The following is a 22,137-nucleotide window of genomic DNA, read 5'->3' as shown; positions in this document are numbered from 1 at the left end:
TGCAAAGCAATGATGTCATAGTTTTAAGTAGGAGCCATGGGAGAGCATATGGTTCGTACCCGCTACCGAAAGGAAGTGTTGCTTTGTTATGAGCAGGCGGCGCTGTAGCTGGCGGAAGAGGAGGTCGCCCAGCCCAGTGTCTCTTCGCCTGGAATAGAGAAGCCGAGGAGAAGACGCGAAAACGGTGGGAAGACAAAGCTGCTACAATGGCCGCGAAATCTGACGGGGTGCTAAAGATGAAAAAGAGCGATGTAGCATTTACGCCTTTGCAGAATTCGGATCACTCGGGTTCGGTTCAAGGGCTCGCTCCGGGCTCGCAGCCGGATTCTGGAACCGGAGAGGCGGACTTCGTTAACGGCGAGTCGCGGTGCTGTGGCTCAAATTCGACATGTCTCCGCCTCAGCAGGGAGCAGCAGAAATACACGGTCTGGGACTGCCTGTGGATCCTCGCCGCAGTGACGGTGTATTTCGCGGATGTGGGCACTGATGTTTGGCTTTCTGTCGACTATTACCTCCGCCGCGACTACTGGTGGTTCGGGCTTACGCTGTTTTTTGTGGTGCTCGGCTCGTTCTCAGTGCAGGTCTTCAGTTTCCGATGGTTCGTGCATGATTTCAGCACCGATGAGAGCTCCGGCGGCGGCGCGGCGAGCTGCTCTCACATGGATGGGAAGCTGCTCAGCTGCTCCGCTTCCCACGGAGACGTTGGAGCCCACCCGTCTACGCCTCAAAGACAGGCGTCCACGGCGAGCAAGAGCAACACCACAAGCAACAGCAGCAACAGTGCTACTGCAGCCCGGAATAGTAAGACACGCACAGCATCCTGTTCCCTCTGTATCTGGCTGTTGCAGTCCGTCATTCACATCTTACAGCTCGGACAAATCTGGAGGTAAGCTATTATTTTCAGTGGCACTTGTGATTTGAAGAGCTGAGGTCGCGTATTTATTGCTTTCCTCTTAAAAATGCATCACGTATTTTGTTTAGAGCAGCGTGGTTGAATGACACACTCCAAGCATGTTCTTGAGTTTGGACTGGTTGACACGTTAAGGCCTACACACACACACACACACATTGTGTAGGCTGGAGAGCTAATTTATCATCCTGTTTTTTCACTGTAAAACTCATGCTCATATTCATGGTGGATCTGGCATAAAATGCTTGGCATCTATCTTGCAACAGAACAAGGAAAGTAAGCACTTTAGTGCTTTATTTTTAGGTGACCTGACTTACACAATGAAAAAAGATTTCTGGATTGAAACGAGCTTGAATGGCTGAAGAGTTCATGAGAATAGTGTAGACGTTCATTGACTCATTCCTTTCAAATCCATTATTAATGTAATTGAGAATAAACCTCATGGAGAACTAAATGCTATTAGAGGGTGATTGATTGCCTTGTATGAAAAGTAGTTGCAAATGTTTCCCTGGTGGCATCTTACGGTGCATGAGGTTATTGGCTCACCCATGAAGTTGCATTCTCTTTGCAGGTCAATACATTCATTTGCCCATAGTTGTACTCAATGCTTACATCAGTGACAGAGCTAATGAACGGGATCACAGAAACCTATTCAGTTTCACAGCGTCAGCCCATCAGGGTCTTCGGAAGGCTGAATGAGTTCTGATCAGCATGTTCAATAGAGTGATATTCCATTTACTCAAGTCTTTGACCCTGAGGGTTGTATGTGGATGCTGTCCAAACAGCAAAGGATGTGGAATTGCTAAATTGGAATGAGGCCATCAAAGCTATGGTTTAATATATAATAGTGATTGCAAAGACGAGGTACGTTGTGATCAGCCTTAAAGACACCATTATGAAATCACACGGCACTGTCGTTACTTACAGATGAGGTATTTTCAGAGTAGAATGGATACAATCTGCTGTCTTACAGCTGGTTTGGTTTGGGCTCCCATATTTGTGTCCAGTCAGCTCTGAGTTTAAAGAATGTTGTTCGGCGGGAGTCGCTATTTGCTAATTAATTAAAAGCTAGTAGTGGGAAAGCTGAATGGAATGACTTAATAGCCCACTTCACAAAACTAGGCCACAACCACATCAATACAGCCCAAATGTTGTTTGTTTTCCGATTAGGCAGCTGATTTGGCGGGTTCTTTTTCTTTTTCTTTTTTGGTGTCATCCTGTTGGTGTCACATTGTTTAGGCTGATGGGAATGTGTTCTCTCAGAGGGGGAGGATTGTTGAGACATGCGCTGCACGTGGCACTGTGCAAAGGTTCACCAGTCTGGGGACATCTCACAAAGAAAAGCAATTTAAAAAAAGCTTGCTTCACTAATAAAGTTCTTGATATTCAACAAAGGAAATGTGCCAGGCTAAGTGATAGAATTGGAGATTGATTGTGCAAGGTGAAGGTCTAGGCTACATTTAGTTGTCACATATTGATGTAGCCTATATAATATATAATAATGTATTCCCATAGTAGTGTGCAGGAAAAACCCTGTAGGATTGAGAAACCTCTAAACCTCTAACTGTTGTCTTGCATAAAAGTATTTTTTTTTACAAGCACTTACATATGACCTTTAATTCAAAGGAATACACATGCATAAAGATATTTTAGGTTGACATAACAGATTTTTCAACCATTGTTGCTGAATCATGCCATCCTGTAAATATCTGGGCTGTTTCACACAGTTAGGTTTTTTTCATTGTGGTGCTGCGAAATTAATATTTGAATGTATTGTGAACATACATTTTTGAGTCTCCACATTACTAAAGCATGGTTATCTGATCGTGCTGAGAAATCTCTACCGATTCACGTTCTTCTCTCTGAGCTCAAAATCATTCGGCACCAATGGTGGAAAAGCACTTTTATACAAAGGACTATTTACTATGCATAAAGTTATATGTTTTTTTTTAATGCTGGAAAGTACAAAACTAACGTAAAAAAGTTTTTATTAACAATAGCTTTAATGTCAATTAAAATACTCTACAAGTGAAATATTTTCATTTTTGAACAGAAGTTAGGCTAGCTATTAGGGGTGGCACGATCCGCCTTTTTTGCCTCCGATACCGATTCCGATACCTGGGATTCAGTATTGGCCGATACCGAGTACCAATCCGATACTAAAATAATAATAATTCAAAAAAGTGCTGAATTACCTAATAAACTGTATCTGTATGCTTGACTGTGGGGAAGAGACTGTGATTATTCTTTTGAGAAAGGCTTTTAAGCTTGACTTAAACATTATTTTCCTAACTTTGTAAAACAAAAAACTGACAAAATATATAGGCTACTATAAAAAACATTTCTTTTAAAATTTTAAGCGCAGCTTTTTAATGAAGCTGCAACATATGATAGACAGGACAGAACAACTAAAACTATCAATAAACTTTCGTTGCTCAAAAGTATTGTAATATGAAAGGCTCCAAGCGGCACGAAACGCTTATGCGCATTTCGTGCGCAGAATGATGCGCTTGAAGCGACATGGAGTCACAGTGCACAGCGACAGCACTTCGCATTGAAATGTTCAAAGCACAAAGGGAAGAGATATTGATGCGTAGTGTTATATTATGCAATTAGTTTGAGCCTTTTAACAGTTTTAATTTCTGAACAGTAGTGCTCTCAACTCCATTGTTGTGATCTAACAGGCATCCGGGAGAAAGTAACGTTAAACTCCAGCCAGATGAAGTCGCGGTCTCTCCCACCCCGAAACGCGATTGGCTTTTTTTAAGAAGCAATTGGGCGGGATTTGTATGTGAAAATCTGGCAACCCTGCGTGACGCGTGTTGCTCATCTCTCTTTACGGCATGTCTCTCAGGTGTTGTTAAGCATTTGTATGACAATTTAGGACTAAGGGACGTGATCGTATCGGATCGGGTTATACTCCCGCGATTCATGCAATATCCGATCCAGTGATTTTGGCCAGTATCGGACTAATACCGATACCGAATATCGGATCGGCGTACCCCTACTAGCTATTCTGTTACTTGGCTCTGTGTGGTTAATGCACTTTGCTTTGAAAATATTTTAAATTTTTATTGTTTTGGGACTTTAATTTTGTAATTTGCATTTTTTTTTTAAACCTAACCTGAAGGTTTTCATACATTCTAGACTCTAGAATTTCTTAAGCTGCTAGACTTGTTTTTCCATGGACTAAAATCATGTCTTGAATCCTTGTCTTACATACAGCACTTAATTAAAGACTAAAATTATCTGAAGGAAGATGCTTAGGCATTTCTGAAGCATGGCAACCTGACACAGTAACTCTTTATAGGGTTATATACGTAACCCTAAAACGGTTTCTGTCTCTCCATTAAAAATCCAGGGAACCAAAACTTAAAAGATCCAAAAAGGTTATAAAGGTGCCGTAAAATTAAACCATATGAATCAAGCGGAATAAATTCTTAGTCTTGTGAAGAGATATGACGCTTAATATGATGAACAGATTTAATTTAGGCTTTTATTCATATATAAACAAGCATCAGAAACAATTCTGTGTGCTGGGCTAAATGCGCTGCTTGTATGTGCGTACATATGATGGTATTTTTATCACCTGAGAACTCGTGAAGAGCTTGAAATGTGTGAAGAAGTCAAATCAGCACCAGGAATTCCTCTGTTACACACACAAACGAAGATCTGTACCGAACTGTGATGGGCAACGTATGTCCTATGACGAGAAAAAACTGGTATGCTTTAGCATTCTGTCCATTTTAGAGTCACATCCTGTTTTTGTTTCGTATAGATGTCTTTGGTCCGTATTGCGTTCATATTTCAGTCGAACTGCACTAGAGTTTGTTTGGAAGCAGACCGAGACCCACCTTTTCAGGGCTCTCGCCCCACTTGGTGCGAACCAGGGTTCAGATGGCAGCGTTCACACCAAGTCTGGATTAAACTGCTCGAATTCTTATCCATGGAATACACCACTTCGGGTATTTTGCCAGTGTTGTGCCGAATTCTGACACCCGCCAAATTATTACCCCCCTAGTATTGGTAGGTTTAGGATTAGTTGTGGGGAAGGGGTCAGGGTTAGGGGTGTGGTTAGGATTAGGCAATCAGGTACTGACTTCAACGAGGGGGGTAATAATTTGGCTGGGAATCGAAATTCGGCACAACACCGGTATCGGCACGGGTAAATTGCAATGAAGGATTTTTTTAAAATCCAGCACTCGAATATAATCGAGAAATTGTGACAGCCCTAGCTTAATATGGATTTGTTTTGTCACCTTTTATAATTTTTTAGATCTTTTACGTTTTGTTTAGCCTACCTGAACTTTCAATGGAGGGACAGAAACCTCTCCGGTTTCATTAAAGATATCTTAATTTGTGTTTTGAAGATTAACAAAAGTCTTATGAGTTTGGAATGACATGAGGTTGAGTAAATGATGGTAACATTTACATTTTTGGGTGAACTAACCCTTAGGGTGCTTTCACACTTGGTTCGATTGCCTGGTCCGAACCCGAGTTCAATTGCTCCCCCCTCCCCCTGCCCCCGCTGGACTGTGTTAACTCATATTATATTATTTGGGTCCAAACCGCGGTGTGTTTGCGTCATTAAAGCAGCAGCTATTTACCCCGTTGCTTGGTAACGACAGCGCAGGAGAGGGCAGAAAAATGCGTAGCGTTGCTCACCTCCCTTTTATATTTTTGTTTTTGAACCATTGGTTTTGTTTCCAAAGCTTCAGTACATAACTGCACTTGTGTCTATCTGCTGCGAATGTACTTTTAAATGCTCTGAAGAATGCTGAAGGCCGACAGATGCTGACCAGCTGTGTGAATTGGCCTTTAGTAGACAAACTAAAGTCAGGAGATATGAATTCCATCTTAAGACCACTGCATATTTATGAAATTCATATCCACACATAAACCACTCTCTTATTCCTTTCAAATGTCTTACAAGCTAATTATTTTTAATTGCAGGTAATTAATTAAGCCCCTTATCATTTTGAAAGCCATTCTGTAGCCTATATGTTTCTCTGCATGTGAAGTCTTGCTGATTGTGGTCTACATGATTGCACTGCAAATGAGCATGCACCAAACCACTGTGTGCTTGCCACTTGTTGTTGACTACATGCTGTGTATATGCATGTATATATGGGTCTGAATAAAGTATGAAGCATTTATAGTCACACAGTAGGAGTCTACTTGGCACTGGGGTTATTATCCACGCCTGTATTTAACGTCCCATGCTTTTCCCCTCCATGATGACCATATACTCGTCTGGTAAAGAACATGGGTGCAGGTCACATAGACACTGCACTTCATTGCAGTCGCTCAGCTAATATTTTATTGATGGTAGTATTGATGTAATACAGAAAGTAACCAAAGATGGATAATACCCAGCTAACAGGGAACATGCTCAGCTAACATTCTGGCAAGGTTTTCTTAAAGTTGTGAACAAACATTCTTCCAGTAACATTAATAGAACATTTGTTCAAAGTTTTCTGGTCTTTAATAATGTTTTACATTTACATTTTACATTTAGTCATTTAGCAGACGCTTTTGTCCAAAGCGACTTACAATTTAGGACTAAGTTAAGCGAGTCATCGTGAAGAGGTAAAAACAACGTAAGAAGTGCTCAAAGTTCAGGCATTGTTCACAGTAGCATAAGCCCGATAAGGGAGAATTAAAGGACTCTATTTTTTTTATGAGGTTAAGTGCTCACGGAAGAGATGAGTTTTCAGTTGTCTTTTGAATGTTGTCAGGGATTCTGCGTTCCGGATGAGGGTGGGGAGAGCATTCCACCAGCATGGAACCGTGAATGAGAATGTTCTGGAAAGTGATTTTGTGGCTCTCTGTGCTGGAACCACGAGCCGTCGCTCATTGATCAATCGTAGGCTTCTGGTAGGGATGTAGACTCGTAGGAGCGAGTGAAAGTAGAAGGGAGCTGACCCTGTGATAGATCTGTATGCAAACATCAATGCCTTGAACTTGACGGTAACAGCGAGTGGTAGCCAGTGCAGAGAGATGAACAGAGGAGTGACGTGGGCCCTTTTTGGCTCGTTGAAGACAAGACAAGCTGCAGCATTTTGAATCATTTGTAGAGGTTTAGTTGCACATGATGGAAGTCCAGCCAGAAGAGCATTGCAGTAATCAAGCCTAGATATGACCAGGGCCTGGACGAGAACAATAATGTTCTCAAAACAATATTTATGGAGAGTTTTTTTTTTTTTTCTGAAATGTTTTAGCTGGACGTTCATCTAACATTTTTTTTTAAATGTTACTACTTGTTTCAGAAAGCATTCAGAAGTAGGCTAACATTCCTATAATGTTTGGAGAATGATAAAATGGAATCAATGTTTCCTTAATGTTCTCATAACTAAGAAATAAAACACTTTAAAACATTTTAAAAACTGGGCATTTTAAATGTTTAGAATAATGTGTTCATAACATAATGGGAACATTAGCAAAACATTCTTAGTTAGCTGGGTAACTGCTTGTGTTATGAAGCCAAGGTGTAAAATGGGGTCCTTATATCACCTGTAAAGAGGCTCCTTTCGAAGCATCAGCTCTCCAGTGAAGCCTAATTTTACCATATTAGGTATGGTAAAAGCCTAAATTACCATATTAAGTTAAACATGGAGATTTATGCCAATGAGTGTGATTTTATGTATAGCAATGCAAACAAATGGTACAGCTGAACCAGGCCATTGCTATTTAGTTCTATCCATGTCACCCATCCTCCCACCCACACTGTCTGCCACATCTCACTGAGAGAGAGAGTACAGGCAACATGTAGCCTATAATTTAGAAGCAAGGTGGCAGGTATCGGCACGGAGGAACACGCATTAGACCAGTCCAGAATTTACACTTTAGGGTCGAATTAATGAGCCATTACGCTTAAGCACGCAGAACACTGTGCCTAATTTCATAAGTTTTCATTTAAATCTGGTCTTATTTTAAGCCGAGATCCTCTGTGAAGTGCGTTCTCTGAAAGATGTCAACACACCAGTTAGGCGAGTATTATTAATCAGATGTTTTTAATCACATTGCACTTGTCATGAATTACACTTAAAGAAACAGTAAATCAAAATGGAGGGGATATAATAGCACTCATGTCAAACTCAAACACTCAAAACAAAATACAACGAACAAAAGCAAACATAAAAAGCCCAAAAAAACAGTCTAGTTTGTAGTAGTATGAACCTACAAGGCAAACATATACTTATCTTTATTGATTGAACCAAGCTTGAGGAGATAAAAGCTTATTATCACTTTTAGTATCACAAAATAAAACGAAAATTGCAGTATAAAAGTTAAAGCCTCTTTAAGAACAAAGATTACTCCAGGCTGTCTTGAAGCAGCTCTCACATTAGAGGTAAGTGAGATCAGATCTGTGTATAGCTGCTTACAGCTGGGCTATGAACTTCTTGTGAGAATCTAATTTTCATTGAACTGTAATACACATCTAACAATACAAACATTTTAACAAAGCTCAATTTTGGTGCCATTAACAGGAATTCCACTGAGAAACGGGATAATAGAGAATGTGAGGGGGTCATTTCATTCCATCAGCATCAGAGACACCAAACAGCTTAGCAGTTGGTGGTCATATTTTAAGGTTTTAGAGGAGTATGTTGAGACATTATCCAGCAGATAGGCTTTTTGCAGAAGCCTTCTTGTTGTGGGACAAGATAAAACAAAACCAAATGTGGATAAATAAAGCACATTAGTTTAAGCACATTAGTATTTTCACCCCCCCCCCCCCCCCCCCCAATTTTTTTTAAGACAGTTATTAATATCTTTAGCTGTAATGTGTCAGTAGGAAATAGTTTACATTCTCAAACATTCCTTTTTCCATTAATTGTAATAATACAGTGATATTTTTGCATGCACTAGGAGTCTGACAACAGTATGATCCACACAGAGATCTGATCTCACCATCATCGAGTCTGTCTGTGATTACATGAAGAAACAGAAAAAACTGAGACAGACTAAATCCAGAAGAATTACAGGAACATCACCAAGATGCTTGACTAACTAAATTAAGACCCGGGAGAATAATGTCTACTATTAAAAAAAATATATACATATAAGTACGATACACACACTAGTTTGGGGTCGGTTAAAGTCTCTTACCCTCTGTAAGGCTGCATTTATTTGATCAAAACTACAGTAAAATTGGGAAATATTACAATTAAAATAACGGTTTTCTGTTTTTTAAAATGTAATTTATTGCTGTTATGCTATTACTGCCATTACATACAGTGTCACATGATTCTTCTGAAATGCTGATTTGGTGCTCAAGAATCAATATTTAAAACAGCTGTGCTGCCCAATACGAAAACCATGTTTTTTTTTTTTTTTTTTATATAATTTTTTGTTGAATAGAAAGTTTAAAAGAACAGCATTTATTTCAAATTTAAGAGTATATCTTTGTAAAAAAATCCTTAGTTTGAATTGGCTTGATGCTTCTGTGCAAGCCTGTTGGCTGTTATGTCTCCCCCTGTCACTATTGATAAATATTGATGAAATGCTACAGTTGTTGGTTGAGACATTTTAAAGTACTTTGTAGGCTCCTTTTGATATTTTTTTCGCCTTTGTAGAGCTGTAAAGAGAGAATCTGTGTCATCTCTCAAGATACATTCTTGCTTTTAATAATCTGAGAAGTGATGAACATTGGAGGGCCCAAATGCTCAGGCTGATGCAAGTAGAGGACAGCATATCTCAGGGTAGAATAAAATAACTGGTTTCTAATTTTTAGATAGTAAATCGTCCAAATGCATCTGCTCGGAGCGCTGGGCATGACAAGTCCCCCCGGCAGCCATTGTTTGAGTGTGGTGGTGCTGATGACCTGTTTTCTCTGAGCTGGGTGTTTAGAGGTGGAGACATCAGGAGGCATCTCACCAGATGCAGCCTTGCAGTCCAACCTCGCCTGGCTTGTCCTCTCTCACACCCACACCCCAACCGCACATTTATAATTAATGTTGAAAAATACAATTATAATTGTGAGCATGGTTCATTTAACTAACAAACAAGTTCAAAATGATTCCATCTGTAATGTATATTTGCAGGACCTGAGTGGAAGCGTTTGTGGACTGATGTTCTCGCTTTCCTCACCTTTCTCTTATCTGAGAAATGGTGACTGGTGGCTGAGGGTGTTAGACTATGTTAATGATTTGTATTTTTATACATGTCATCCAACTCTATGAATAAGCTCAGACTTAATCGTTTTTTCATCAGGAAGTCAGCTTATTGCCATTTGTACTGTGGTAAGGTTGAGTCATTTGGGTATGAAGTCTGATATTGCATATCTATCCCCCTTTTGTTTCCTCTAGGTATGCTGTATGATCCAGATTAGATGATAATTGGTCCTCATCATGTGCCTGCAATTTAAACCATCTCTACATGCTTAGGCTTTTATGCCCTCCGTTGTGTTTTAATGCTTATTGACTTGTTTCATTTTGTATTGAATACACTGTTCGTCCCTGATTATGTATGTGGGTAGTAAAGAATTATTGCTGATTGCTAGAATTTTTTTTATAAGCTGTGAAATTGCTACACATTCAGACAGAAATGGCGGAGAATGGCACTCTTGAACTGTACTTTTATGAAGGATGTACAGTAGATGACCTCTGTTGAACCCTATAGTAATGAAAAAAGCTGTTTGGGGCTCAACACCAGGATGTTAACAGCCTTTGCTTCACTCTAAGCTGAAAATAAGTGAGAAGGTGGAAATGGAGCCCCCTTCAGCAGCCAAAGTCTATAAAGAACAGCTCTGTGCCCTATCATATTCAGATCCTTTGGGATTCGACTTCAGGATGGGTTTCTCTGAAAAATTAGCTTGTGGACGGTGATCAGATGAAGATTAAGATGCTGATAGAAAGTTAAATATTACTCAGTTAACCAATTTGCTTCTCATCGCCTCATTTTTGTCAGGTTACCTGTTGACTCAGCAAAAAGAAGAGAGGAACAGTAAACAATGTGTGGGGTGCCGTGTTGTGACCAAGACAGCACACCACACACTAAGGTTGCATTTACACTGCAAGTCTTATGTACAGATCCGATCTTTTGACCATATCAGATTTTTTGGCCCGCCTGTTTACATTCACTTTAGACAGGCATCCGATATCTGTTAGGCCTACATTATTTCCCGCCCAAAATGATTGTCAGTGATCGCTTTACTATGCACGCTTTACTCTGACCGAACGGAAATATACAGGAAAATAACGCACATTTTCTTATCGACAGCTAGTTAGATCTAGAATTCTGAAGTGAAATAAAGTAGTGCTGTAAGATTACATTTTTAATGAATAGAGAGAGGGAGAGAGAGACAGAGAGAGAGAGGCCTAATAGTGAAGCTTGTTGGTTTAATTACAGCAAAGTTATCACCTCATTTTGAGAAATATAATGTAGCTTTAAGTAGTGAAGCTGTTTTATTTATAAAACTCATGGGTTATCATGTTTTTGCTCACACATGTGCAACAAATTCCAATCTGCCTCATCTGACTCCAATCTGTGAGTACAAAATGTTTTGTGCCGGTGTAAACGCAGCCTTAACAGATTCCATTCACAAACAACCAGAGTCCTGACTGTGAACATGGGAAATGGCAAAATCTCTCATGGTCAAGCGTGACTTTAGAGTAAACAAATGTGGCGGACAACGGCCAAGATTAAATTACGATAATAATAGTGTTTGGACTGCTTTACAGAAAATTTGCAGGGAAAAAAGAAAATGGTTTGGATAAAGTTGTGTATGCTTCTGTCTTCCATCAGCTCGCTTTCTGATTGGGTATTCTTTCATTCCATGTGACAATCTCCAGAGTGTTTGCTCGTTTGTCCTCGGGGTTTCCCCCACACAATAGGATTTCTGATCGTAAATACTCAACATGTTGGATATTTACGACTAAAGATCGGTGTGTCGGGACACGTTCCTCCGAGTAGATTCATTCACTCTTAACACACCTCACACCACAGGGAAATCTGATAAGATGATCTGTAGAACCATTAAGATAATCGGGACTTTACCTAGTAATGTCGGAAGGGGAGAGCTGGGTCCAAAATCGGCCCAATTATCTTGTAGTGTGGGTGCTTTTAGATGCTCTCTAGGTGCATGTTTGCATTATGCTTTGTTTTGTTTGGCTGAGAGCTGGTGACAAGGGAGCCATCCTTCTAATGTCACAACTACGAGCAAGGCCCGGCGTGGGTTGCCCACCTTGGATGAATATTTAACATTGCGTGCTGTGAGAGACCTGACTGCCACCTCTTGCATTATTTACCACATTCCGGCTTGTCAGGCGGTGCGTCTCCCAAACTACCTCACTGCTTAAAGTGACCGAAAAACTTTGACAATGAATCCATCTTACCGTTTAACACCATTTCATCGCCAGTATGAGTAGATATCAGAGCAGCAGCTTTGCAAGAATGACCGGAGATTCACTTGTAGGAAAGGAAATTTATAAATGACCATCCGTGTCTTTAGGTTTTCAGATGTTTCTCCTAAGAAAAGGCCCCATAATCTTGCATGTTTCCTTAGAGTTTCAGATGAGATTGCAACAGTGTGTCTCAGATTTGCCAAGATTACAAAGTCTGCAATCAAAAACAGATATGTTTGTTTATAGACAAATATAGACATATCTGGGTTTTCTGTTTAAAATGACATTTATTTATGTGATGGCAAAGCCAATATTCCAGTCTGCAATGTCACATGATTCTTCAGAAGTCTTTCTGATATGCTGATTTCTTATCATCATTGTTGAAAACAGTTGCTACTTAAAGGAGAACTCCGGTCAATTTTAACATTGAGCTAATTCTTTTGTAAATTTGGAGTGCTGTCAGTACAGAGAACAACGACAAAAATCGGTGTTGCCTACACCGTGTTATCCTCTTTTTAAAATTTGCACCCTGTTGACTTCAATGGGGCAAGTTTTAAACCTGCTTTTAGCCTCTTAACATCCTTGCTGTGTCATTACAAGTGCCCAGCCATTTGAGTGATTCCTTCAGAGTGAACGCGGGTGAATCTGACTGCAGTAGATGTGAAAGATATGAATAAAAATGATGTTATTTCAGCCAGCGCATATACCTGTATTTACATCCTGGTTTCGGTTGAAGTCCACAGTAGTCGATTGTCGAGTTCGGGCGCATGATCGTACGTACTAAACCTATGCACGTGAACTCGACAATCGAAATGCCATTATATTGATTAAAAAAATTAACCTAAATTACATGTTTATTTACATTTAGAAAACCATGCTTGTCAAGCGTTTTTAAATGAGCTGCTGATCTCAGGTGTGCCTGTGGAGACAGAAGTGGCAATAGTTTGTGTGATGCAACTGATGATCAGTCCATTGAGCAGCTGCCCAGCTCTCCATGGCCCATCACTCCTCATTTGATCTGTTTCTTGAAATCAAGTGAAAAATATCAGGACACTCACTCCATTAAGCGCTCTTCGGGGAGGGAGGGAGGGAGGGAGGGAGGGAGGGAGGGGGGGAGGGGGAGAGAGAGAGAGAGAGAGAGAGAGAGAGAGAGAGAGAGAGAGAGAGAGAGAGAGAGAGAGAGAGAGAGAGAGAGAGAGAGAGAGAGAGAGCAGGACTCTCAAGAGCAGGTACAGCTTTTTCACAGGACTGTCACAAGATACAGCAAGGATGCATTAACTTGATCAAAAGTGAAGTGACAGTAGACATTATGTTATAAAAGATTTCTATTTCAATAAATGTTCTTTTTAACTTTTCTATTCCTCAAAGAATCCTAAAAAAAAAAAAATCATAGTTTACAAAACTATTAACAAGCAACTCTAAAGATAATAATCAGAAATGTTTCTTAAGGACAGAAGCATCATATTAGAATGATTTCTGAATGATCATGTGACAGTGAAGCCTGGAGTTATGATGCTCAAAATTCAGCTTTGCCATCACAGGAGTGAGTTAAAATGTATTAAAATAGAAAATGGTTATGTTAAAAACTGTAATAATATTTAAAAAATAATTGGTTTCATTGTTTGTTTGTTTTATCAGATGCAGCCTTGGTGACATCAAATACATCAAAATCTTTTAAGTAAAATTTAAAATGTAAAGCATTTGACTGTGCACCAATAATGTATATTATACAGTGAGCATCAGTGAGTACAGTAAACATCATGACAAAATATGAAAATGCATTAATATGCTACTATGTGTTTATAAGGCAGGCTTAACATGCATCATTCAATTTTATACAATAAGTAACAGGAGGTCCCTGCCTCATCTCTCTCTCTACCAAGGGATTATTTTCCTGAAAATAGTTCAATACCCGGGTCTAAAATGCTTTAACATGTTTCAGACTGCAGTACCAGCAAAATGCTTCTCAGAGTATGATAGTATATTTAAGCATCAAAGCACAGTTTGTGTATCACACAACAGATGTAAAGCAGCAGAAAATAAAGAATAAATGAAGGAATAATCTGAAGATGCAGAAAAAGAGACTTGGTGGACCTCAGACAATCACTGTTTCCATGGCAATAGACATTGACTTGATGACATGGCGCTTGTTCTCCATTACCTGCGTTAATCTGTTTTGCCAAAACAGTCTGGCTGTCTTGTTTATTTGTTTTGTCAAGAATATAAGTATGTGTCTGTATAGTGCAGAATCAGTTCTGGGAGACGGTCATCACAGTTCTAGTGATGTCGCAATCGCATACTGACAACATTTGGTTTGAAATTTACTTTGCGACCGTTAAATTAAGTATTTTCTAAATAGTATGAATATGGGTAGGATGAATGAAATTCGGATGTATATCCACCATGTCATCACTGTCATGTGACATACTGCGTCAGTTGCGTTGCTTTACTGTAAGTAGTAGGTCATCCAGGTACTTTTCACCTACTGTTTTCTAAATACTATATGAATTTGGACATACTACTTGGCTCAAATACTGTTTTTCGCCTATGTAGGGAAGCATATTCGGACACAGGGTAGGTCACAGCAAAACAGGATGCAGAAATTTTTAACTTTTCAAATGACTCAATCCAGAAAATAAGGAAAGAAGCAGTTTTGCGTCTCTTAAAGGGATAGTTCACGTTGAAATTAAATTTTGGTATGTTTTAGCTTACCTCAAGGGCATCCAAGATGTAGGTGTCTTTGTTTCTGCAGTAGTTTCAATTTTGATATTTTTAGGTCAAACCGTTCTTGTCTGTCAGTCATATAATGCAGGTCTATGGTCACCACCTCAAAGAGCATGCACAGAGAAGTCCAAATGAAACAAAAAACAAACAGTATTTATATCGTTTTTACCTCTTGTACACAACCACGTCCAAGTGCTCTGAGGGCGTGCGCGCTTCCTGGTGTGTGATGTGTGCACAGTGCGCGTGTTCTGGCTTAGTCTGCGCAAGTGCCGGAAAGTTGGCCACTTGGACGTGGTTGTGTACAAGAGGTAAAAACGATATAAATACTGTTCGTTTTCTCACACAAACCGCTCGTTTCGTGTCTTAGGCCATCAATGTGTACTTACGATGGGGAATTGTTTCATTTGGACTTCTCTGTGCATGCTCTTTGAGGTGGTGACCATAGACCTGCATTATACGACTGACAGACAAGAACGGTTTGACCTAAAAATATCAAAATTGAAACTACTGCGGAAAAAAAGACACCTACATCTTGGATGCCCTTGAGGTAAGCTAAAACATACCAAAATTTAATTTCAAAGTGAACTATCCCTTTAAATCACCCATCCTTTAATGTGCAAGGAGAACATTTCATTTGAGTCTGTTGCTCTGAAATGGAGAGCTCTTAAATATATTTCCCACACCTCTTGAATCTGCTCCACTTAAAGGATGCCTGCTGTTATAGACTAGTTGCTTGCCACATAGTTTGACTGAGCGGAGTTTCTCCCTCAAGCAGTGAAAGCACGCAGGAGTTCATCACGGCACTGATTTAACGGGTCAAAGCTCTGATTATTATGAATCCCAATACACAGAAAATCACTTTGACCCTTCTACATATCCTTAATTGCTCTCTGGGTTTTGATTATGCTTTTACCGTCTGATATGGGTCATTTGAGATGTTGTGTCATTGGGCTGCAGGATTCAAAGAGAGGCAGAAATGCGAGTTTGCTTGTGAAATGTGATTCATTTGCAGTGTGCGATGCACTGCGTGGGTGAACTCGAAATGAGTTCAAGAAAGCGCCCAGGCCGCTTTTATTCATTGAGTGTTCTGTCCCATGCATCTTTTCATATCTACTCACTCATGTGAGGACAGACATTTCATGTAAATATTTGAAAATGTTCATTATACAGTGTGATAGGAAATATGTGGCAATAGGAAATTAAACTTTCATGCCGAAATAATGATTCATAAATAACTTGAATAAATAACTCATTTAAAACCAATTGAAAGCAGCAAAATCCCTCCTGGTGGCTGTAAACATGAAATGTGTTAAACTGAACTGTTATTATCATCATCATTATCATCATTAACAATAATATTAATTCCAATCCAATCCACAGAAAATCCATAATTGTAATTCTAATCTAATAGTAGGATTAGTATTATACACCGAATATCTGTGACCATATCAAACAGAAATTATGTGTATTGTGCATATAATGGGCTTTCCATAAAACGTGGCTGTCTATTCAGTAGAAACACACAAAAAATGAATTCAGTGATGCATGACTAGACAAAACAGTGAAAAAAGTGCTGTGGCGTTTCTTTTTGCCAAAAACTTCAACACCCATAATGCATTTTTGATCTTTTGGCACCGCTCCTCTGTTGATCCGCAAAATGCAGTAGTTGGATCTGTAGTTTTAACAAAAGCCCTGAAGCTGTCACAAGTTCGCCAGATGACGCAAAATAAAATGACGCGTTACAGTATATACACATTACACACCTGTTACGATTTTGACAGAGAAGCTTTTTTTTTCTGTTAAGTAGCCTACGCATCTTGCACAAATTAGTGAATGAGACCCAGTATTTGTGTGGTCACAGAGGTGGACTACATGTGAATGCTGCTCTACTTCCTGCAGTGGTTCAGTTATCTGTGAGAATTGTGCTCATGGGTCGACACCGTCGTCAGTAAACAATGCAAAGCCTCAATCAAGGCTTTTCCCTCAGAGCTTTTCAAGGCTTAGAGAGGATGCAGCGTTTATTGGTGGCTGAGAAGGCAGGCCGCTACAAACTTGAGGGAGATGAATGCACACAGAGACGAGGATTAAGAAGTGTCTGGGAGGAATGACAAATCCCAGATTTCTCTTTTAGAGCAGAAAGAAGCCGTTAACGCCACTCTTGATGAAGTGTAAATGCAGAACGTGTTCAGCGGCACAAATCTAAGCGAGCCAGACCCCATTGTAAGTTTGAGTGGCAACGCAAAGTATCTCGGTATGTATGAAATATTTTTATGTTTTTGTCGAAGTATGAAGATGTAGGCTATTCCTGGTTATTCTTGAATTTTCTCATCTCGTATCAGTTATGCAGCGCTTCGGTCTCATTGATGTGCCATATCCTCACATTCTCATACTAACCTGTAAAAATAGGAATTAGGTTGTGTATGTGAATTCTTGCAGAAAATGTTTAGTATGTATGACTGTTGGCATGGAATAGTCTAAGAGAAGGTTTTCACTTTGTCTTTACTGAACATGCTGTATTTAAACCAGGGTTCTGTGTTGGAATTAAAAATGCCTTTAAATTCCAATTGATTTGAAATTCAGTATAAAACATTTGAATTTGAATCTAAGGAAGTAAAATTTAAACAAATCTAAGTAATTAATTAAAAAAGCAAAGTTTGTTATAAATGTGTAATGTTTACGTGAAGGTTTGGTTTGATGGATGAATGCATGGATGATGTTGAGATAATTGGATACTGTGTGTGTGTGTACATATATATATATATATATATATATAGAGAGAGAGAGAGAGAGAGAGATAGGTGGATATGTTGATGGATAGAATAAAATATAGATATTGATACATAAGGACTGTAGATAGATATGGGTAGATATAGATAGATGTGGATAGACATGGATAGATGTAGATAGAGGTGGATGCATATGGATAAATATGGATAGATAGGTGAAATGCCACCTATTGAACTTTGTATTTAGTTTTTATATCCATATTTTTTATTTATAGGCCTATTTGTATATTTATATTCATCATATTTAAACTTTTGTAGACCAGGATGGAAGAACATTTCATTTCCTAGAATACATCACCTGTTGAATTTCTTTGAATCACAATTCAATAAATGTGTCTTCCTCTCATTCCAATTCAAATACCACTTGAACTTGGGATGTGTGCTGCATTGCAGTGCATTCACCTTTGAGAATGTGTGTGTGTGTGTGCAGTGAGCTAATTACGTCATTCTTGTCCAGCACAAATCACAACCTGGGCTGGTGTGCAGCTGGAGCACAGCTGGGAAGTACTGGCAATACACTGTGTGTGTGTGTGTGTGTGTGTGTGTGTGTGTGTGTGTGTGTGTGTGTGTGTGTGTGTGTGTGTGTAGAGCTGTGAGCGTGCCAAGCAGCCCAGGGCCGCCATCACATGATCACACTCGTTTATGAATGCGCAAGTCAAGGGTGCTAAGTGCTAAGCTCTGCAGAATAAATTCACAAAAGTAAAGAAAAGTGTTTTACTGGAAGGATATGCGCATGAAAAAGATTGCTTCGTCCATCTAAAGGCCATCATGGTGATGTTGCGATTTCATTTTCAAATACTCCATTGACAATGGAACTTAATTTCATGCCTCATTAGGTTTATTTGTAATGAAAAGGAAAGGGAAGTACTGATGATAACTGGGACGGGAACCTCAAGTGCAATCTTTGAAGTGGGATCTCTGAGTCACATTTATTTCTGTGTGGAGACTGACCAGCAGAGAAACCCACCTGACACTAGGACAGACCAGCTGTGAAACCACTCCTGTTCTGAACTACCTTTATTACAATGTGCAGTATGCAGGATAGGGCCAGAAATTATTTTAAAAGTAAAATATTTTATTTGTCAGTAAATGGTGAAATGGAAAGTGAAAGAAGCTCCTTTATTGACTATTTCGGGACAAACTAATTCTTACATTTTATTTGAAGTTTAATTTTTTTTTTAATCTTTTTATCAGAAATGTCCGAATGCAGTTTGAAACATTTATTTGTGATTAGCCTATTTATTTATTTTTTTGCACAATTATATGAATAATTCATCAAATATTATACGTATTGTATTAAAAATATTAAATAAAAAATATTAAGTGTTTTAAAACATTTTGTAAAAAATTTAATATTGGATACAGTCAAAAAAGGGTCAGTACCACAAATGTGGGACAAAGGGTAGGGAATTTTATGTTTAAAACAACTTTTTATGGAATTTTAATTTTACATAAACACTCATGAGATTTGTGCTTCTGGTGCTTTAAAGAAAAGTGCCAAATTAATAGAAAGTGCAATTTAAAAAAAATGTGATGAGATGTCTTTTATTCAGTAAGTGTACTTGTTTCTCTATAAAGTTATTTCTCCTTTTGACTGTTATCTTCAAAATGATTCTGTTTGGACCCATCATCAGATGTGTTGATCTGAGCTGTCTGTCAGTTGGTTGTTGAGTGGATCAGCGGAGCACTGGGAGACTACGGGAGCTCTGGTGGACAGGACAACATCATCATTCCTGATCAATATCCTAGACAGCTCTTGGACAGTGTAGGGGATGGGGTGCTTTGAGTTAAAGTGGAGGATATTGTTTGTCAGAATTAAAGGGTGTCTGCAGTTTTCAGGGGCAAGGATGGATGTTTGCATATTTATGTTAATTAATATATTTAAAAAGAAATGCTCCTCAACAGGGGGTAGTTTAGATGTAAGGGCAATTTGGAATTCAAAATGAGGGAAGTTTAAACACCATGCTTTTGATTTCAGATTTTGTTTGTGTATATATAATTAAAAATGTAATACACATTTCAAAATAAATTAAATCGAAAACAGTTATTTGAAATTGTAATGCTGTTTCAAAATATTTTACTGCATTTTTGATCAAATAAATGCAGTCTGCATGGTTGAGCATAAGAGACTTTTCAAAAACATTACGAAATCTTACCAACCCTAAACGTATGAATGGTAGTAAACTATGTCTAAAACTGCTCTAGCAATTTTCAGTTAGTGACCAATTGTGCTACTGTTCACAACCTGAAGCGAACTTAAGAATTGCTCTAATTTGTGTTCAGCGCACCGCTAAGAAGGGTTCAGACAGTGGCGTGCACAGCCCTCCTCAGGGGCTGGGACGGAAGGACCAAAAAAGGCAAAAAAAAAGAAGAGTTCCATGTTTTTTTTTTTTGGTTTTTATCCAAAAATATTTTTGGCATTCTATGAAAAGACGTTGATACAATTAGCAAAACACATCAAACAAAAATAGGGAAATGATGATAATATTACTAAATATTATTTACTTTACCTACCAATACAGTGAGAATCAATAAGGTAATTATTAGGAATTCATATTTAGTTTTGTAGATGTTGTACATTTTATGCATGTATTATATGCATGTAAGTGTTAGCTATCATGAAATCACCAACACTTTACAATAAGGTTTCATTAGTTAAATTTGTTAATGAACTGCAGCTCTACAGTATTTATTATTCTTAGTTATTTCAGCATTACTAAAATATTATTAAAATCAAAAGTTGAATTTGTTAACATTAGTTAATGCACTGACTGTGACATAACATGAACAAACAATTAACAGTTGTATTATTATTAACTAAGATTAACAAATAGTTAACAATTGTAAATGGGTTGCTCATGGTTAGTTTATGTCATGAATAATAAACAAATGAACCTTATTGTAAAGTGTTATGAAATCAAAGATATAAATTCCTTACAATTTAGAGTTAGGCATGGACTTAAGATTTCATTTCACTAGATGTATTTTTCTAATCTAATAACACTTGCTATGGCCTTGGATAAAAACAAATAACATTGTCAGGACTCAGAATGCGACTAAAATCGAGTTATACTTTTATTATAGTTAAGCATAACTCGCATATTGCCGCAACTTTTACAGTAGCATGGTAGGATATATGTAACTTTTCCGTATTAGCTTAACATTACCTGCTGCTCGTGTAGTTTGAAGACTCGCCGCGAACTGCTGATACGTATCGCTGCAAAGGAAACTCCGCCTACCACTTCACCTCCACCAAATGCTTCCGGCAAAAAACATTTTTATATAATATTTATTTTGTATTAGCCTATTATTGTTAGTGGCAATGGTGTATAAGTGTATTGTTATTTATTCTAATATTTATAATAATAATTATTATTATTTACAATTATCAGAGAGGGGCACAATACATTTTGAGACAAAATGTCAAATGTCAAATATTGAGGCATATTTGAACCCCTCCCCCACTGGGTTCAAATATGGGTTGATTGATGAACGGCAGTATGAATAAGTATGGAATAGATGAATTCTGATTAGTGTTTTACTGTGACCTTTTTTTTTTCATTCTTTATCAGCAGAAATACAGATATGAGGAATAAATAGAGGCAAAAGGTTGATTTGTTATTCAGAGGCCTTGTTGCTCTGAGACGATCAAAACAGCGTGATTCATTCGTTCTCGTAAGTGGAGTATTCCTGCGAGTCCTCTTTGGTTTACTTAGAAGAACTATTGTACTGCTATTAAATGAAGGTTAATGAATATACATTTCTATTCAATATCCCATCTTTGCACTTTTATAGAGGGCTGTTACAGAAAATCAGCAAATTCGGCTCAGAACACCGTAGGTCTAACTCAAGTCAAACTGGCTGTGTAACGTCAGTCGGCTTGAAAATATAGAGCAGGTATCATGCTGTACTGCATAATGACACATAAGACAAGGGAAGCACAAGACATAATCACATGATGGCAAGGAAAACACATGACAAATGGGAAACATGACTATGAGAATTTCAAAATAATAGACATGAAACATGAACATGAAACAAAACCCAAAACTAAATGTGACAATATTATTACAAATTAAAATAACTGTTTTCTATTTTAATATGTTTATACAATGTAAAAATAAAATGTATTACTGTGATGACAAAGCGTAATTTTTAGCATCGATTACTCCAGTCTTCAGTGTCACATGATCCTTCAGAAATGCTGATTTGGTGCTTTTAAGAAACATTTTTGTGGAAACTTTCGGTGTCCGTTGGTGTCCGTGCCGGTGTCCGTTCCGGTCTCCGTGCCTGTGTCCGTGTCAGTGCCGGTGTCCGTGCCGATGTGCCGGTCTCCATTCCGGTGTCCTTGCTGATGTCCTTGTCTGTT

The 22,137-nt window shown here is 38.5% G+C and overlaps 1 protein-coding gene across 1 annotated transcript in view; it reads left to right on the top strand.

Annotated features, from left to right (window-relative positions):
* The window catches only part of xkr4 (XK related 4), a 59,580-nt gene continuing 37,443 nt past the window's right edge, over positions 1-22,137 (top strand). Inside the window, exon 1 of the mRNA XM_079877537.1 lies at positions 1-886. Coding sequence (XP_079733663.1) covers positions 207-886 — 680 coding nt within the window. The 5' untranslated portion in view covers positions 1-206. The remainder of the gene's footprint in view (positions 887-22,137) is intronic.

The sequence above is a fragment of the Squalius cephalus genome (assembly GCF_949319135.1).
Source record: "Squalius cephalus genome assembly, chromosome: 7".
Taxonomy (NCBI): domain Eukaryota; kingdom Metazoa; phylum Chordata; class Actinopteri; order Cypriniformes; family Leuciscidae; genus Squalius; species Squalius cephalus.
The sequence above is the reverse complement of the archived record's forward strand: the minus strand, read 5'-3'. Positions and strand labels throughout refer to the sequence as shown.